Below are 20,200 nucleotides of genomic sequence, written 5' to 3'. Positions count from 1 at the left end.
TTTTTTATTTATAGTAACAATGACCTTGACCTAAGAGATCATCTGAAAAGTAATCATATCCAATGAATTTCTTTGAGGAAGTACTCTAGAGTTTGAGTGGAATATAACTTGGCAATCAGAACTTAACTGAAATAATGTGCAGAATGAAAAAAAGTGGAAAGCTTGATGTATGGACCTGTAGGAACACAACGTCCAATACTGATCTCTGAACAAAACTTCTATATTTATATTTCAACCTATTAAAATAAAAACAAACTGTTAACTTCAATAATATTTCTTCAAGATTTCTTAAAATAGCCAAGATCAAATACTGACACTTGGTAATGCATCTGTAGAGCTACTTAAGCTAGATACAGAAGTATGAAAGTTTCTATACTAACTATAGATCAGTTACCCTGTTTGTCTAGGAACTGTTTAATTTACTTTTGTGAAGTCAGACTGCTACATAAATGTAGATGCCAGGTGTTCATATGTAAACACACAAGAATGAAACGTTGAACAGGAACTGGTTTTCTAAACAGGAAATCCGCCCCTCTAGCAGTAACCTTGCCCTACAGTATGCACCTAACCCATGATTAATCATCAATCAAACATGCCTATGTCATTTCCAGTTTGGGATACAAATCAACTCTATCTGAACAATTTGATGTAAGAAAACAAAATATTGCTATCGAATATTCGCTAGGAAAGGATTGTAACCTGCCTCAGATTTTATATTCATAATCATTAATACATGTAAAATTGCTTTGTTAATTTCATTAACCTAAAGTTTACATTGAAATAACATATTCACTTCTATAGTACAACTCCTTATAATCTAAACAACATGCGTTAGGTATCAAAACACTCCACGATGTTGATAAGAAATATAATTTAAAACCTACACCCAGATTATATGTGGTTCCTGTAGAGTAAACATTACCGATTCCCTTGCTACATCAGCCTGGGAATGTGTGAACCTGTGGTAGTGGTACCAGAGATACCATAGCCTGACCCCCTGGGGAGTCTCGATAACTCCTCATCCCTAGAGTATAATGAGAGAGTGACCTCTCCTGCCCTACATGTCCCTGAGGAGAGATAGGTACTCTATCTAGGACTTTGCTCTGAAGATATTGGGGAAGGAAACAGATATAAAACTGACAGGCATCACATGTGGTAGTAAATTTCTGCTTCTTCTTGTGAATTTACGTCCATAGCATGTTATAAGCACAGTGATTACAATGGAATCTACTACAGAGCAGCTGTAATGCTGATTTCGGGTCACAGAGGTAATGTGTTATGAGACCAAAAAGTTCAACGATAAAGAACCAATTTTGAACAGAAGTCTTGGAGTTATTGCATTTATTGGAAATATATATCTAGCTATAGTTTATAAGAATAAAGCTGAGTCTAGTACAACATGTGTTGGCATGTGTAAGTAGCCTGTCAGTGTAGGTGATCAAGATGCGACTAGCTAGGTTTAGTACACTTAATCTAGGTGTATAATTGGCTCATGTATGAGGTAAGGCCTGGGTTCACTTTATGGCTTTAATGATAAGACATCTTGACAAATGGTTGATGAAGACCAGAAGGTCTAGGAACATCTTGGTATAATCACTTTAGCTGTGGAATATGATATACCTAAATGTTATCATTATCCCAACATAGTTAATTATCATCACCCAGAATACATCAGGTACATCAACACAGGTCATCATCGTGATTACATCAGGTACATCAACACAGGTCATCATCGTGATTACATCAGGTACATCAACACAGGTCATCATCCTGATTACATCAGGTACATCAACACAGGTCATCATCCTGATTACATCAGGTACATCAACACAAGTTATCATCCTGATTACATCAGGTACATCAACACAGATCATCATCCTGATTACATCAGGTACATCAACACAAGTTATCATCCTGATTACATCAGGTACATCAATACAGGTCATCATCATCGTGATTACATCAGGTACATCAACACAGGTCATCATCGTGATTACATCTGGTACATCAACACAGGTCATCATCCTTATTACATCAGGTACATCAACACAGGTCATCATCGTGATTACATCAGGTACATCAACACAGGTCATCATCCTTATTACATCAGGTACATCAACACAGGTCATCATCCTTATTACATCAGGTACATCAACACAGGTCATCATCGTGATTACATCAGGTACATCAACACAGGTCATCATCCTGATTACATCAGGTACATCAACACAGGTCATCATCATCCTTATTACATTAGGTACATCAACACAGGTCATCATCGTGATTACATCAGGTACATCAACACAGGTCATCATCCTTATTACATCTGGTACATCAACACAGGTCATCATCGTGATTACATCAGGTACATCAACACAGGTCATCATCCTGATTACATCAGGTACATCAACACACACCATCATCCTGATTACATCAGGTACATCAACACAGGTCATCATCGTGATTACATCTGGTACATCAACACAGGTCATCATCCTGATTACATCAGGTACATCAACACACACCATCATCCTGATTACATCAGGTACATCAACACAGGTCATCATCGTGATTACATCTGGTACATCAACACAGGTCATCATCCTTATTACATCAGGTACATCAACACAGGTCATCATCGTGATTACATCAGGTACATCAACACAGGTCATCATCGTGATTACATCAGGTACATAACACAGGTCATCATCGTGATTACATCAGGTACATCAACACAGGTCATCATCCTGATTACATCTGGTACATCAACACAGGTCATCATCGTGATTACATCAGGTACATCAACACAGGTCATCATCCTGATTACATCAGGTACATAACACAGGTCATCATCCTGATTACATCTGGTACATCAACACAGGTCATCATCCTTATTACATCAGGTACATCAACACAGGTCATCATCGTGATTACATCACGTACATCAGCACAGGTCATCATCGTGATTACATCAGGTACATAACACAGGTCATCATCGTGATTACATCAGGTACATCAACACAGGTCATCATCCTGATTACATCAGGTACATCAACACAGGTCATCATCCTGATTACATCAGGTACATAACACAGGTCATCATCCTGATTACATCACATCAACAGAGGCCATTGTCACCCAATACATCATATATATAAAGGTCATTGTCACCTTGATACATCACACATACAAAGGTCATTGTCACCTGGATACATCACACATACAGGTCATTGTCACCCTGATACATTACAAATACAAAGGTCATTGTCACCTGGATACATCACACATACAGGTCATTGTCACCTGGATACATCACACATACAGGTCATTGTCACCCCGATACATCACACACACAAAGGTCATTGTCACCCCGATACATCACACACACAAAGGTCATTGTCACCTGGATACATCACACATACAGGTCATTGTCACCCCGATACATCACACACACAAAGGTCATTGTCACCCGGATACATCACACACACAAAGGTCATTGTCACCTGGATACATCACACACACAAAGGTCATTGTCACCTGGATACATCACATATACAAAGGTCATTGTCACCCTGATACATCACACATACAGGTCATTGTCACCTGGATACATCACACACACAAAGCTCATTGTCACCTGGATACATCACACACACAAAGGTCATTGTCACCTGGATACATCACATATACAGGTCATTGTCACCTGGATACATCACACATACAGGTCATTGTCACCTGGATACATCACACATACAAAGGTCATTGTCACCTGGATACATCACACATACAAAGGTCATTGTCACCCAGATATATTACGCATACAGGTCATTGTCACCTGGATACATCACACATACAAAGGTCATTGTCACCTGGATACATCACAAACACAAAGGTCATTGTCACCTGGATACATCACACACACTAAGGTCATTGTCACCTGGATACATCACACATACAAAGGTCATTGTCACCTGGATACATCACACATACAAAGGTCATTGTCACCTGAATACATTACACATACAAAGGTTGTTGTCACCTGGATACATCACACATACAAAGGTTGTTGTCACCTGGATACATCACACATACAGAGGTTGTTGTCACCCTGAATACATCACTTACGTCACCACAGGTCACTATAAACTGAATTACATCAAGACATGATAGAAACTGGTCTAAACATGTGGTTTCAATCAGTCATATAGTGTTGATGTTACAGTTTACACTAAATTCTCATTCTGAACAGAGATAATTTAACCTTAGAAGATGAGATCCTTGTTAACAAGAATATCAAGGTTAACATAAGACATATCAATTATTGGACTTGACATTACAATAATGAGGCTCTCAGATAATGACAGTAAACTTTGACAGGACTTTTTGCTAAGTTTTATCAATGAAGTTTGATATTTGTCAACAGTTGTATCTAAGAAATAATTTTTGATATTTCAAATCATGTCAAATCTTCACAGCTTCTGACTATGTATTCTAGGAGAATTGGGATGAATGCATTACAAGAGATGATAATATACAGAAGAGAGTGCATATTAAAACGGACCTCCATATCACAGGGAGTGGGGATTTCTGTACTCCAGGGAAGTCAGGACTGAAATGTTTCCGGTTGTTGGGATTATGCACATTCTAGGGTTGGGACTTAAAGGGTGCTCAGGTAGGGACTTACGTATTCCACAGACTGGGAACTTACAACTGGAGGGTGGATCTCCTTGTTTTCCATCTGAACTGGGGTAGTTGTGGGTTTATCACTGGTGTACCGGCCTACCCCGGTCATGGAACTCACGCTGCTGGCAGGGGATGGTGATTCAGATTTGTCACCATTTGTAGTGCCATTACTGTTAGTTGGCGGTAATGTGGTGCTTCGGTCAGATAAGGGACTTGCTCGACTATCCACAACTTTTGGTTTTTCTGCTTCTTCTTTTCGAAAGCTTGATCGAAGAAGACGTGTCCGTTCTGCGACAGAGGGAGGTTTTTCAGGGAGAGGTGGGGCTGGGCCCCTTGAGCCAGTGGAAACAGGTGCTGGGGCGGGGTTTGTTGCTGTTGTAGATGCCATGTTGGTTAATCACGCTATCCAATGAAGACTTGATGTAACTTAAACAACACTTAATTGATATATTCCCACAACCTCAAACAGAAATGTTGCACACAGATGTTTTAGTATTCATAAATTCCAATTCGAATCACAGGAAATAGGAGGTGTTTTGCTGCCAGACAGAAGCAAAAAAAAAAAAGGCCCTCTGATATTTGGTGCCTGCAGCCACAACACTGAAACACTCAGCAAAAAAACACAAAACACTAATTAATCCTTCAAACTCAGTACTGTTCAAGCAATAATCCTGTGTAGACTAAACTCATCATTGCCATCAGAAAATGTATTCCTTCTACATCTGTTTACTTTGACAAAAACTTCCTCAAACTCCAACCAACATGGAGAAGGAGGCACACATATAGAATGTACTCAGTAATGCAAGTGCCAAATTCTTCAGCCAAGCCCAGGGTTGAAATTTAATCTCCTCCACCAAACACACACACAGTGCAACTTTCTCAGTCTGCCATCACTTTCCCTTTCTATGGTGTTAGCAGTCCACACAGATCATGGAGAGGTGGCTCAGGGCACTTTTACACTTAAAACTCCTTCAATGGACGGCCTGTTTGTTGGGTTGAAAAAATATTTCCGCTAGCTGGTTATGTTGCAGCAAGAAAACCCACTTTCCCCTGTGTATGTTAGAATTATGGTAGTATGTACAAGGTTAATCTGTTCTAGGCTATAATACACATAGGCTGAGGGCTTGGCTATACACAAGTTCATAGGACTGTTCACAGGGCCGGATGTACAAATATTGAAAAAGCTGGTCTTGGTTTTAGGGAGTGATGACCTTCATATTACACCCTGACATCCTCCTCCTCCAACGTAATGTGTAAGTTATGTCTGACTGTACAAACCCAATCTGATGTTAATTAAATATATCTCTAGCAGTCAACACTGGGATCCAAAGTATTTTTCCTGCTTCACAGTTTTACAACCAAATATTATCAAAATATTAATTATAACACAAATTTATCAGAGCCAGTTTCACTTATATTCAGCTGACACTATCGAAATGCCTCAATTAGCCAGCAATGGTCCTTAGCAAGTCAAGTGTAGAAATACAACACCTTCCTTCAAAAAATAAGACTGTGTAATGATTCTGTAAAATTTTCTGCAAGAAACATTTAGTAGTGAGGTATAATTCTATATTTTTTCATCAGTGTAACATCTTTTCCTTATTTCTCCTGAACTTTTATCAAACACTTCATCAGTGAATATGCCAGCTGTTCTACTTTATACCCTTAGGAAGTTTGTAAGATCTCTGTCTCTGATCTTACACAACAAACAGGGTACTGGTCTATGTAAATCCAGCTATACTAATGTAGATCTAAGAAGCTAGTATCTCCAAGGATATAAACCTCAAATCTGTTTAATAACTCAGGTCATATTCACTTCACCAATTAAGTTCCAGCCTCACTATCTCAGCAAATGTAGCATTCCACAATCCTACAGGCCACACAGTTGTTGGTTTTCAGATAATTTTCCTCCACAGTTCAATGCAGGTAACACAAACTTTTCCTTGTAGTAAAAATAGCATTCGAGATCATCTGTTTATCACTGTTTGGTAATCTGTCTTGTCACAAGTAGAAAAGGGAAATGAGAAAGTAATGTCATATTTCCTGCACAAACATAAAAAGTCTGGGTACTTTATGATCCATGTCTTCATACATTCCACAAATGACCTTTTTAGTCATAGATATACGAAATAAGTGTATAACATTTAAAGAACTGTACTAAAAACTTGCATCTATGATTGTAGCAAAATGGTGGGCTATTAAATATACGGAAAAACATGCAACATGAAGACAGAAACGCCAGCTCTTGTATCCTACTCCAGCCTTTATAGTCTGTACTGATGCAATATTTGAAGTGAAATTCCTGCCCCACCAATGATTTCCTATCTCTTGTTTATGTAAATGATCAAATTATTTTGTTGGCAGAAAATCAACTCATGAAATATTTGTAGAACTGAGGAGATATATGTGAAGTGGGGAAAATCCATGTTAATACATCTTGTTCATCATACTGCTGTAGTTCTGCACAGAAATCCTGACTGCTCAAAGTACTAGTCACCAGATAAAAAAGTAAGTACCAAGGAGAGTGTACCTGTCAGTTCATTGTCAGAACATGTATCTAATTATCAACAAATATTTATCTGGTACCTGCACATAGGTATATTACTTTACATTCACTTTACTTAGTGTAGCTCTGCACCTCCAAGGTCGTTCTGTCTAGTCACTTTACTTAGTGAAGCTCTACTCCTCCTGGGTCGTTCTGTTTAGTCGCTGTACTTTGTGTAGCTCTACTCCTCCAGGGTCGTTCTGTTTAGTCACGTAGCTCTACTCCTCCAGGGTCGTTCTGTTAAGTCACGTAGCTCTACTCCTCCAGGGTTTTTCTGTTTAGTCACGTAGCTCTACTCCTCCAGGGTCGTTCTGTTTAGTCACGTAGCTCTACTCCTCCAGGGTTTTTCTGTTTAGTCACATAGCTCTACTCCTCCAGGGTTGTTCTGTTTAGTCACGTAGCTCTACTCCTCCAGGGTCGCTCTGTTTAGTCACTTAGCTCTACTCCTCCTGGGTCGTTCTGTTTAGTCACGTAGCTCTACTCCTCCAGGGTCGTTCTGTTTAGTCACGTAGCTCTACTCCTCCAGGGTCGTTCTGTTTAGTCACTTAGCTCTACTCCTCCAGGGTCGCTCTGTTTACACGTAGCTCTACTCCTCCTGGGTCGTTCTGTTTAGTCACGTAGCTCTACTCCTCCAAGGTCGTTCTGTTTAGTCACGTAGCTCTACTCCTCCAGGGTCGTTCTGTTTAGTCACATAGCTCTACTCCTCCAGGGTCGTTCTGTTTAGTCACGTAGCTCTACTCCTCCTGGGTCGTTCTGTTTAGTCACGTAGCTCTACTCCTCCAAGGTCGTTCTGTTTAGTCACTTAGCTCTACTCCTCCAGGGTCGTTCTGTTTAGTCACGTAGCTCTACTCCTCCAGGGTCGTTCTGTTTAGTCACATTATTTTGTGTAGCTCTACTTCTCCAGTTTTGTTCTATACCTTGTCAGAATTATTCGATAACGTGTTCACAACAAGGCATCTTAAAGTCTCCTAGTCACAATGTACTCCATTAGGATACAACACTAACTTGTTCTACTTTTCTAGTGGAAGCTTTTTACACTGCCAGGCTAATTGTTTATTTAAACATCCACTCTGGCGGAGTCAAGGCTGACTTTATCAATACTGAATGATGATATGTAAAGCTCCAGGTCATATGTCACAGTCTTATTATAAATGTTTCTTAAGAATTTAACTACAGATATCGGAAGCGTTTTGTAAACATTCAGTCCTCAATTTACTTTAAAATCCAATTGTGAAATTAACAAGGGGACTATCCACATTGTTAGACCTCTTTGTCCCTACTACATGGCATTGTTAAGGTCCATGCTGCTACGTTTGGCAGATCACACAAGTTTTACACTGATAATATCAATCGCTCACATCAAAGCTTGAATCACTCGGTAAGTATTGATCGGTCTGTCTGACCATTGAATGCATACACACTGGCTTTATTTACGTTTTCCCCATTAAATTCATGGGTCTGAATCATTCCTCAGCCAGACAGATGGTTCGGTCACCACACTGCATCACCTGCCCAGGAGGCAATAGCCCAGCCCCTCATTTCCATAGTGTGACCATTATAATGAATATTAATGACAGAAAACCCACCAAGAAAATCTAATACTGTCAACAGAAATCTGTTCACAACAATTGGAATTCCAGAGATCAAATGTTTGATTTAATGATTTCAAATCCTAAATGGGAACAGTGATGTAAGTCAAGGTTATAAAAAATGCCTTTGTGCCTGAGGGAGAACACATTAATCTCTCCGAGATAAGACAGTATGTGTGAAGGACAAAGGTTAAAATGAACAATGGCATTATAGCCTGTTGTCAAAAGGTCATGATAATGTATAGTAGGTTATCCATCAAAAGGGGAGATAATCACATTGTCCCCAAGATACATATATTTTGTAAGTGCATATTGCTCCAATCATCCTTTCAAAAATCATTCAAGAAAATATCAACATGGCAACATAATCATAATTCAAACTCAAATACCATAAAACTAAGGCAAAATATGAACAAAAGAAAGATTTACATGGAGACTCCTAAAAAAGTATAAGCACAATAAGACGAGGTGTCTTTGAAAAACAAGCGTCTTTTGCTTCATCGACGACACCCACCATGTAAAACTTGGTCAATCCAAGTAAGTAATGTCACATTCTCAAATGAGAACAAAGTATAGAACAATGGAACCAACTTGCAAACTAACGAGTACCAAATATGTCCAGATTCATGTCACAAAGGAATAGAATATTTATAAATAAAATCACTATGGCGACCACCAAACTTCCCCATAATTTTCATCACTGCATCTTTTGAACCCTTGTGTTACAAGTTTGTCAGTCAGTGGACAACTTCTTGTACAAAACTTGTTATTATGGGAAAAAGCCCTTGAATATTGAATCAACTGTGCCATGTAAGTTCCATAGGTAGGAGATGCAATGCTATTACTAGCCAGAAATGGAAAATTCATGATAGAAGAATTGAAATCATTATGTTTATCATACAGCTTGATTGGAGGCTGTTCATGTTGGTTTCGTTGTAAGAAACGATTGAGATAAGCAGCTGATGTAGAAGAGTCTGTCATATGTTTGATTTTCTTTTCTGGTGGATACACATGACAAACGTAGTCAAGAAATTTCTTGTTATTTATAGACAAGACCTCATCAACATATCTGAAGGTAAAATTAAATGACTTTACAAGGTGATCTGTTTTGATAAGCTTTTCAATAAATTCAGCCTCGTATGAAAACAAAAACAAGTCAGCCAACAAAGGGGCACAGTTGGTTCCCATAGGTATGTCAATATTCTGTTGGAAGATCTTAACACCAAACACAATGAAGATGTTTTCAACAAGAAACTCTGTCATTTTTATGAATTCGTCCTCCGCATACCTCTTCTTTGATTTGGACGTAATTTTTACGAAATACAATTCAGTAGTTCACAGCCATATATTTGTACCACCATTCAGCTTTCTTGGAGAAGAGAGCTCTCATAACAAGAGAACAAAGGCATTCTTTCAGTTTAGAGTGGGGAACAGAGGTGTACGGGTTGGAAAAATCAAATGTTCTTATAGAAGAAATCTTATTTAGAAGATGACAACAAAATAATCCAAGGCACTGAAAACATATAGAAGTCTCTGCAATACTTTTTTCTATATTATGGACCCTGAAAGGAGGACAAGGGACACTTCATGGGAACAAGAATTGCCAAACTGGGTGGCGTCAGATATAGAAGTGAAGGTTGGGGAGTCTGTTAATGAGCTAAAATTTTGTGTCAATCACCATATTGCTATGCGGCAAATGTATCAGTTGATATAAAACATATCATTGTTTTTCTGTATGTACAGGATGGCAATTATGTAACTTTCTGATAGGTTTCTGAGAAGGAAATAGTTTTTTTCCTTGTTTTAGTATAGTTTTCATATTTCTGATAAAAAAATAAATTGACTTGATGTAAAGATATGTGTGTGGAGGTATTTACCTGTAACCATCTGTCTAATAGTCACATTTATCATACAAATTACCTTGCTATACCTTATATATACACAGGACATGAGTAAGCAACATACCTCCAACATGAACCAAGCACCAGGTCAACATTCCAAGGTATGGCACAGCTTTCTGTTACATATATCAAGGTGCCACACAAAATCAAACCTATGGTGGATATATGCAAGTGTAAATATAATGTATAAATATAAAATTGATAAATAAATCTTATTTGTATTTAAAGCATGATGACTGGATCCCCAGTTATTTTGATATGATGTATCTGAGTTGTGTGACCTGAATGTCATTGTATCCAGAAAGGTAGGACAACATTATACCAGCCACCCACCGTAGGACAGCTGTTTATAGGTATCAGTTCTGTATCAAATAATGCCCACATACAAAGGATGTTTGTGTGGCATTAGGCCCCTGTGGTGTCCACTGTGAACCTCCCAACACCTCACCTGGCCCCTGTAATGGTGCTTGGACACTTCTCAGCAGATGTTAGTCACAACCGGAATCTTTAACACAGCTGATTTCTCCATAAAGCAACCTTTTATTCTCTAATGACACCATACAATATACTTCATGTGATGGCTTGATTACAGGGGGAGACAAACAAACTGTATTAATTGCCTCCACCATTGGTACAATAACAGGTGGATATGAAATAATGATGATTTACTCACAGATGCAAGTGACTTACATAAAATTATCTGATCCAAGGGAGATAAACCATCAAGGTGGATTTCTAGTGTGTAATAAACAGACATTGCCAGCATCTCAGCATTTCTTGATAGGAACGTCATGATATGCTTGAGTAGGTTCTTACTATTTACATAGGTATTTATGCTGAACAAAGTGTGGATACCACACCTGGCACTGACAGACTAATTACCTAGTTCCTTCCATAGTTCTCGGTATGTTTCCCCCCTCCCCATCTTCTTCCTCACACACGCACACTCCCTATCAGGTTACACCAGACCTCAATGTTCTGTCAATCTAGACACCTGTACTCAGGTGTGTCTCAGGCCTTATCTGCTACTTGACCTGCTATCCTCTCTGCAATGTAATGGTGTGAACTTTAAACCCCACTTTAAACCTACACTTGAAATATTTTTTATTGCTTTAGTGAGTTTAAGAGTAGAGAGTCCAGATTCCACTTATGCCTCATCAAAAGATTCACACTGGTAGATAAGTACAGACCTCTGGATAACAAAGGTCTGGTTTTCAATACAAATCACTAGTATATTACATCTGAAATACTGGTACCTGCATGCAAATAAAACCAGAAAGTATGATCAAATTTCCAATAACTGACTGAAAATCAATCGCTTATTAATTAGTGGTGGGACATCAGTTGCAGACATAATGGATTAATTGGTTGGAATCCACTGAACATTAAATGCTGTAATATAAATCTGCCTGTTATAACACCTGTAAATGCTGTAATATAAATCTACCTGTTATAACACCTGTAAATACTTTTGTAAATCTACCTGTTATAACACCTGTAAATGCTGTAATATAAATCTACCTGTTATAACACCTGTAAATGCTGTAATATAAATCTACCTGTTATAACACCTGTAAATGCTGTAATATAAATCTGCCTGTTATAACACCTGTAAATGCTGTAATATAAATCTGCCTGTTATAACACCTGTAAATGCTGTAATATAAATCTGCCTGTTATAACACCTGTAAATGCTGTAATATAAATCTGCCTGTTATAACACCTGTAAATGCTGTAATATAAATCTACCTGTTATAACACCTGTAAATACTTTTGTAAATCTACCTGTTATAACACCTGTAAATGCTGTAATATAAATCTACCTGTTATAACACCTGTAAATGCTTTAATGTAAATCTACCTGTTATAACACCTGTAAATGCTGTAATATAAATCTACCTGTTATAACACCTGTAAATGCTGTAATATAAATCTGCCTGTTATAACACCTGTAAATGCTGTAATATAAATCTACCTGTTATAACACCTGTAAATGCTGTAATATAAATCTGCCTGTTATAACACCTGTAAATGCTGTAATATAAATCTGCCTGTTATAACACCTGTAAATGCTGTAATATAAATCTACCTGTTATAACACCTGCAAATGCTGTAATATAAATCTACCTGTTATAACACCTATAAAACACATTAGAACACTTCAGTACAAATCTACCTGAATGCTATAGCAAAACTAGAATCATTTTGTGTTGCATAATGGAATGCAATTGTTATCTATCAAATTATGATAACCTGAAAATTAGAAGCACTTTGACTTTCTGCCATTTTCTAGTACTTCTTTTGCATTCCTGCAGATTGATATCATTCTAAGCAGTTTTTTTCTATTTTTTTTTTTTTGATGTATTTAGTTTTTCTTAACCACTACATAGAATTCTAATTCAAACTTACATCATATTACATTTTCCTGCTGGTTCCATCTATAGCTAGTAGAATGTAATGTTAATACAGAGTGCACTCTTATTTCTAAGTTATCATATGACAAAGTGAAAATCACTATAAATTAACACACAGTAATTTATATACAAAAATTTAACACAGACACCTTCCCTTACACATTAAATCTTCAATAGCAGGGAAACAGGAAATAGTTGTAATTCCTTAACATCAACTCAGGTTTTTGATCAAAGCCCCATGGACAATAAACACACCAAAAAGAAAACTCCACCCTTGACTTCTGAAGCATATCACACATAAAAGTCAAGATATGACAGCTTTTTAATAATGGAACATTAAAATTATAGGAAATGAAATTAAATCATAATATTCCTGGATCTGGTTAGGAGTTTCATGATAATGACCCGTACTTTATACAGATCTGGTTAGGAGTTTCATGATAATGACCTGTACTTTATATAGATCTGGTTAGGAGTTTCATGATAATGACCCGTACTTTATACAGATCTGGTTAGGAGTTTCATGATAATGACCCGTACTTTATACAGACCTGGTTGTTTCAGTGATACACTTACTAACATAGATTTTACATGTTTCAGTGATACACTTACTAACATAGATTTTACATGTTTCAGTGATACACTTACTAACATAGATTTTACATGTTTCAGTGATATACTTACTAACTTAGATTTTACATGTTTCAGTGATATTACTAACATAGATTTTACATGTTTCAGTGATACACTTACTAACTTTTTACATGTTTCAGTGATACACTTACTAACATAGATTTTACATGTTTCAGTGATACACTTACTAACTTAGATTTTACATGTTTCAGTGATACACTTACTAACATAGATTTTACATGTTTCAGTGATACACTTACTAACATAGATTTTACATGTTTCAGTGATACACTTACTAACATAGATTTTACATGTTTCAGTGATACACTTACTAACATAGATATTACATGTTTCAGTGATACACTTACTAACATAGATTTTACATGTTTCAGTGATACACTTACTAACATAGATTTTACAGTTTCAGATATACTTACTAACATAGATATTACATGTTTCAGTGATACACTTACATTTTACATAACTAGATTTTACATGTTTCAGTGATACACTTACTAACTTAGATATTACATGTTTCAGTGATATACTTACTAACATAGATATTACATGTTTCAGTGATACACTTACTAACACAGATTTTACATGTTTCAGTGATACACTTACTAACTTAGATTTTACATGTTTCAGTGATATACTTACTAACATAGATATTACATGTTTCAGTGATACACATCACATGCTATAATTTACTAATTCTGATTAATTCCTATCCTGGGATCAATAAAATCATCCTCTACATTTGTTCATAACATTGAATTAATTTTTGAGAATAACAGTTTCACACATTTTGAACTTAAACTAAATGTCATTCCTATTTACACTGTAATTCCTTTAGTTAGTCTAATGTATTGATTGTACATTGCTTCATTTAAACCAAGCCTCCTGAATCAGGAGAATCAGTCTCACAACAGGTGACTGGAGAATTAATTTGGACTTTGGAGCATTAAGTAACATCATCATATTACCAAATACCATCATGCAGCATTTCAGCCCATTAAATTGTCACGTACAAAAGCTGTTCACTGAAGTTTAACATTTCAATTATTTTGTTCTTAACTTTTGAAAAGACAGCTTTACTCATTTCTGAAATACTTCAAACACACAACACGCAACTTTTACCAATTTAACATTGACTGAAACATGTTGTGTTTTTAGAGTCCCATTGACATGTAAATAAGCCTGTTTTCTTTTTTAAATCTTAAGAAGTATAAAGTAGTGAAATCCCATCAAAATAATTACCCATCTTCCTATGAAACATGTTCAGCAAAATGAAACCAACTACACTGGAATTTATTACATTTTATAGAAAAGGAGCACGTCGACCAGATAACATCTTAGATATGTCTGCTAGTTTCTGTCACACAGCTAACTGGTAATATCCGCATAATTTATCATCTAATATGCTATTGAAAATTTACAGCACCTACTTGTGTACATCACATACTTAGGCAGTTGATAATGATTAAAAGCTCTGATCTACATATATTCACTTAAAATACTTAGGATTATCAAAGAAAGTCAATAAATGGCTTATGGCAGAAAGCACTTTAACAAGTATGAGGGTTACATCTACTTGTTGCAATTGTTAAGAATATGGGAAGGAAGTATCATACTGTGTACTGTAACATGTACGTAATGACACTGACAGAATGTGTAGTCTGTATATTGAACTATTATCAGAAAGTCTGCATATTGAGCTCTATAAGAATGACTCTATATTGTAAGCTCTATCAGCAAAACTGCATTTATATTTAACTGTTAGAAAGCCTGTAAAATGAGCTCCATTAGAATGAATCTGTACATTAAGCTCTATCAGAAAGCCTGTATATAGAGCTCTATCATACACCTGTATATAGAGCTCTATCAGAAAGTCTGTATACAGAGCTCTATCAGAAAGTCTGTATATAGAGCACTATCAGAAAGCCTGTATACAGAGCTCTATCAGAAAGCCTGTATATAGAGCTCTATCAGAAAGCCTGTATACAGAGCTCTATCAGAAAGCCTGTATATAGAGCTTTATCAGAAAGCCTGTAAATAGAGCTCTATCATAAGCATGTATACAGAACTCTATCATATGCCTGTATACAGAGCTCTATCAGAAAGCCTGTATATAGAGCTCTCTCAGAAAGTCAGAGCTCTATCAGAAAGCCTGTATACAGAGCTCTATCAGAAAGCCTGTATATAGAGCTCTATCAGAAAGTATGTATATAGAGCTCTATCAGCAAGTCAGAGCTCTATCAGAAAGCCTGTATCTAAAGCTCTATCAGAAAGCCTGTATATAGGGCTCTATCATAAGCATGTATACAGAGCTCTATCATAAACCTGTATACAGAGCTCTATCAGAAAGCCTGTATATAGAGCTCTATCAGAAAGCCTGTAAATAGAGCTCTATCATAAGCATGTATACAATGCTCTATCATAAGCATGTATACAGAGCTCTATCAGAAAGCCTGTATATAGAGCTCTCTCAGAAAGTCAGAGCTCTATCAGAAAGCCTGTATATAGAGCTCTATCAGAAAGCCTGTATATAGAGCTCTATCAGAAAGCCAGTATATAGAGCTCTATCAGAAAGCCTGTATATAGAGCTCTATCAGAAAGCCTGTTTATAGAGCTCTATCATAAGCCTGTGTACAGAGCTCTATCATAAGCCTGTATACAGAGCCCTATCAGAAAGCCTGTATATAGAGCTCTATCAGAAAGCCTGTATATTGAGCTCTCTCAAGAAAGTCAGAGCTCTATCAGATATAGAGAAAGCCTGTATATAGAGCTCTATCAGAAAGAAAGCCTGTATATAGAGCTCTATCAGAAAGCCTGTATATAGAGCTCTATCAGAAAGCCTGTATCTAAAGCTCTATCAGAAAGCCTGTATATAGAGCTCTATAAGAAAGCCTGTATATAGAGCTCTATCAGAAAGCCAGTATATAGAGCTCTATCAGAAAGCCTGTATATAGAGCTCTATCATCAGCATGTATACAGAGCTCTATCAGAAAGCCTGTATACAGAGCTCTATCAGAAAGCTTATATAGTATCTATCAGAAAGCCTATAAAGCTCTATCAGAAAGCCAGTATATAGAGATCTATCAGAAAGTCAGAGCTCTATCAGAAAGCATGTATAAAGAGCTCTAACAGAAATCTTGTATATAGAGCTCTATCAGAAAGCCAGTATATAGAGCTCTATCAGAAAGCCTGTATATAGAGCTCTATCAGAAAGCCTGTATATTGAGCTATATAAGAAAGCCTGTATATAGAGCTCTATTAGAATGCCTGTATAAAGAGCTCTAACAGAAATCTTGTATACAGAGCTCTATCAGAAAGCCTGTATCTAGAGCTCTATCAGAAAGCTTGTATATAGAGCTCTATCTGAAAGCCTGTATAAAGAGCTCTATCAGAAAGCCTGTATACAGAGATCTATCAGAAAGTCAGAGCTCTATCAGAAAGCCTGTATAAAGAGCTCTAACAGAAATCTTGTATATAAAGCTCTATCAGAAAGCCTGTATATAGAGCTCTATCAGAAACCCTGTATACAGAGCTCTATCTGAAAGCCTGTATATAGAGCTTTATCAGAAAGCCTGTATATAGAGCTCTATCAGAAAGTATGTTTATAGAGCTCTATAAGAAAGCCTGTATCTAGAGCTCTATCAGAAAGCTTGTATATAGAGCTCTATCTGAAAGCCTGTATAAAGAGCTCTATCAGAAAGCCTGTATACAGAGCTCTATCAGATATAGCTATATGTTTATAGAGCTCTATAAGAAAGCCTGTATCTAGAGCTCTATCAGAAAGCCTATATAAAGAGCTCTATAAGAAAGCCTGTATATAGAGCTCTATTAGAAAGCCTGTATCTAAAGCTCTATCAGAAAGCCTGTATAAAGAGCTCTATCAGAAAGCCTGTATATAGAGCTCTATAAGAAAGCCTGTATACAGAGCTCTATCAGAAAGCCTGTATATAGAGCTCTATCAGAAAGTCAGAGCTCTATCAGAAAGCCTGTATACAAAGCTCTATCAGAAAGTCTGTATATAGAGCTCTATCAGAAAGCCTGTATATAGAGCTCTATCATAAGCCTGTGTACAGAGCTCTATCATAAGCCTGTATACAGAGCTCTATCAGAAAGTATGTATATAGAGCTTTATAAGAAAGCCTGTATCTAGAGCTCTATCAGAAAGCCTATATAAAGAGCTCTATAAGAAAGCCTGTATAAAGAGCTCTATCAGAAAGCCTGTATGTAGAGCTCTATCAGAAAGCCTGTATATAGAGCTCTATCAGACAGCCTGTATATAGAGCTCTATCAGAATGGAGCTTCTTGTCTGTCAGGTATATTTTGTCCCTTACTCCAGAATGTTCGGCTCATATCACTATTGGTCACCTGAATGTTATCTGTCAAAAACATTACAAATGTTAGAAACTAGTCTGCACAGGGACATTTACTGACCATGACACAGACTTTGTGACTCATGGGACCCCAAGGTCATACTTCTTTATATTACACTATTAATCCATCAATTCATTCAAAATTTTAATTCAGAAGATTCTTCTTATAAATAGCTACAGAAATGTTCAGATCAGCAAAAGTAATGAAAAATAGATATGGGAGAATCAGGACAATAAATTTGTTCTCTAGAAAGCGTTGAGTTTTCTGCAAATACAGAACATGGAATGTCATCACTAGGGAATGTATATGATGAATTAGTGTTTCAGTTATGATACAGAATGATTACACATCTGGCACAATCTATAACAGATATGATAGGTGAAGCATGTGTTTATAAATCCAAACCCTGGGTACAAAACAGATGGAGAGACTGACTGTCAAGATAAAAATACTCACAAGATAGACTGGCTTGAAGCTAACACACCGATAATCATACTACAGAATCATGGCAATTCAGCTACACAGATTCATGCACATATAAATGATAAATGCAGATATCAGAAACAGCACATTATACTGCATCTTTAAAAGATGGATAAAACAAATTTCCCACGTCCATTCAACTTACCTCTTCTGCAAATGCTTCACTGTTCAAGGTTACTGCCTGGGTCGACATTTTCTGACTTATACGTGGGAAACTCAACAGGGAAACAATTCTTCTTATATTTTTGCTCTTTTGCTATGACACAGCACACGTAATACAAATCCAAACCGTTTAATGTCAAAAGTTTAAAACCAACACACATCTATATACACTCAACGTTTTTATCCTGAGCACTTCCGCAAAACTTGCCTAGCAATTCTCACAATTTGCAGGCTCTCAGTGTAAATCTAAGAAGAAGGTTTACATTTACAACAGCCATGTGGAAGATGAAACCTACACTTCATTTCTCTAATGTATACACTTAGAAAGCATGGATGGTGAACCAGTCTTGTCCCTCTCATATAAAGTTCAGGACAGGAAATCCTTAAAGGAAAGTTTTGGGTTTAAACATCAGTAAGTCCAGCCAGGATGAGGCTAGATAAATGATACACTAAAACAAGACGATGGCAGTTGTACACAACAATCACACTGTCCTCGCTTTTCTTTTATCACCACAATAAGAACTACAATCAGGTGTTCTTCACAATTATATAGCCCTGTGGCAAGAAAGTCACAATGGTATATATATGTCCCATCAAATGAACAGAATTTTAGAGAATCACTAATCTGTTACCTCCACCAACAATCTGGAACTTCCCAGAAACATTCACTATTTGGTCTGTACCATCAATAAACTTTTCACAGGTATAGATGAGGTAATCACTACCTTAACAACAAATTAACAGGAGGTCAGAGGGTCAGTCAAAATGATTCCAACTCACTTTACCCAACACATTACACGTTTGTCCTATTGCATGTCATGTCAGCGCTAGGCTGAGGTGTCTCTGATGACACTACCTGGGGGAACTACTAACAATTGACAGGTAAAAACAGTACAGGTAATCCTAAGCCTTCATCCTCTGACTGATCCCTGGAATGTCTTACAGCAGTCTGGCAGTCACACTGTTTATGATAGCTTAATGTACATATAATATACTCCAGCAAAGCAGGTAGGGTTGGAGGAGTTGTGTTTTAAATCGTCTGACAGGTTTTATTTACTGAGAGTACTGCTGAGCTGTATCAGTAAGCGATAACTGCCCAAACGCGTGTATGGTCACAACTATGTGAGGGATCCTTTACACAGAAATATAATAACCTGTCTTAAAGTTCAATCCAAAAGCACAGTAAACAAAAAACACTTTAAAATGAACACTGGTTCATTGTTATCAATCAGTCATGAATAATTCCATTATTACCACCACACAACACTGTGATTTTGTGATTCTCAATAGCTTTACCACTAAGATTTGGGGTATTTCCTAAAGCCAGTACAAGAATGTGACTTGAACTATATATACACAATTTTCTAAAACCCAATGTACAATCTCAATATTTAACCATTA

General features: G+C 36.9%; 1 protein-coding gene across 3 annotated transcripts in view; it reads right to left on the bottom strand.

Moving 5' to 3' along the window:
• Window positions 1-19,720, bottom strand: part of LOC132557561 (septin-7-like) — a 45,194-nt gene extending 25,474 nt beyond the window's left edge. Inside the window, exon 1 of one of the 3 annotated variants that reach the window (XM_060222059.1) lies at window positions 18,783-19,720. In XM_060222059.1, the coding sequence (XP_060078042.1) occupies window positions 18,783-18,830 (48 nt within the window). In that variant the 5' untranslated portion in view covers window positions 18,831-19,720. Of the gene's footprint in view, window positions 1-4,684; window positions 6,028-18,782 lie in introns of those variants that run through there. The other 2 variants (XM_060222057.1, XM_060222058.1) reach the window with 2 other exon arrangements.
• Window positions 19,721-20,200: the final 480 nt, after the last annotated feature.

Source organism: Ylistrum balloti, unplaced genomic scaffold (genome assembly GCF_031769215.1).
Source record: "Ylistrum balloti isolate Yb309-2 unplaced genomic scaffold, AGI_CSIRO_Ybal_v1 Utg370696, whole genome shotgun sequence".
Lineage (NCBI taxonomy): Eukaryota > Metazoa > Mollusca > Bivalvia > Pectinida > Pectinidae > Ylistrum > Ylistrum balloti.
This window is presented reverse-complemented; position numbering and strand designations above follow the sequence as displayed.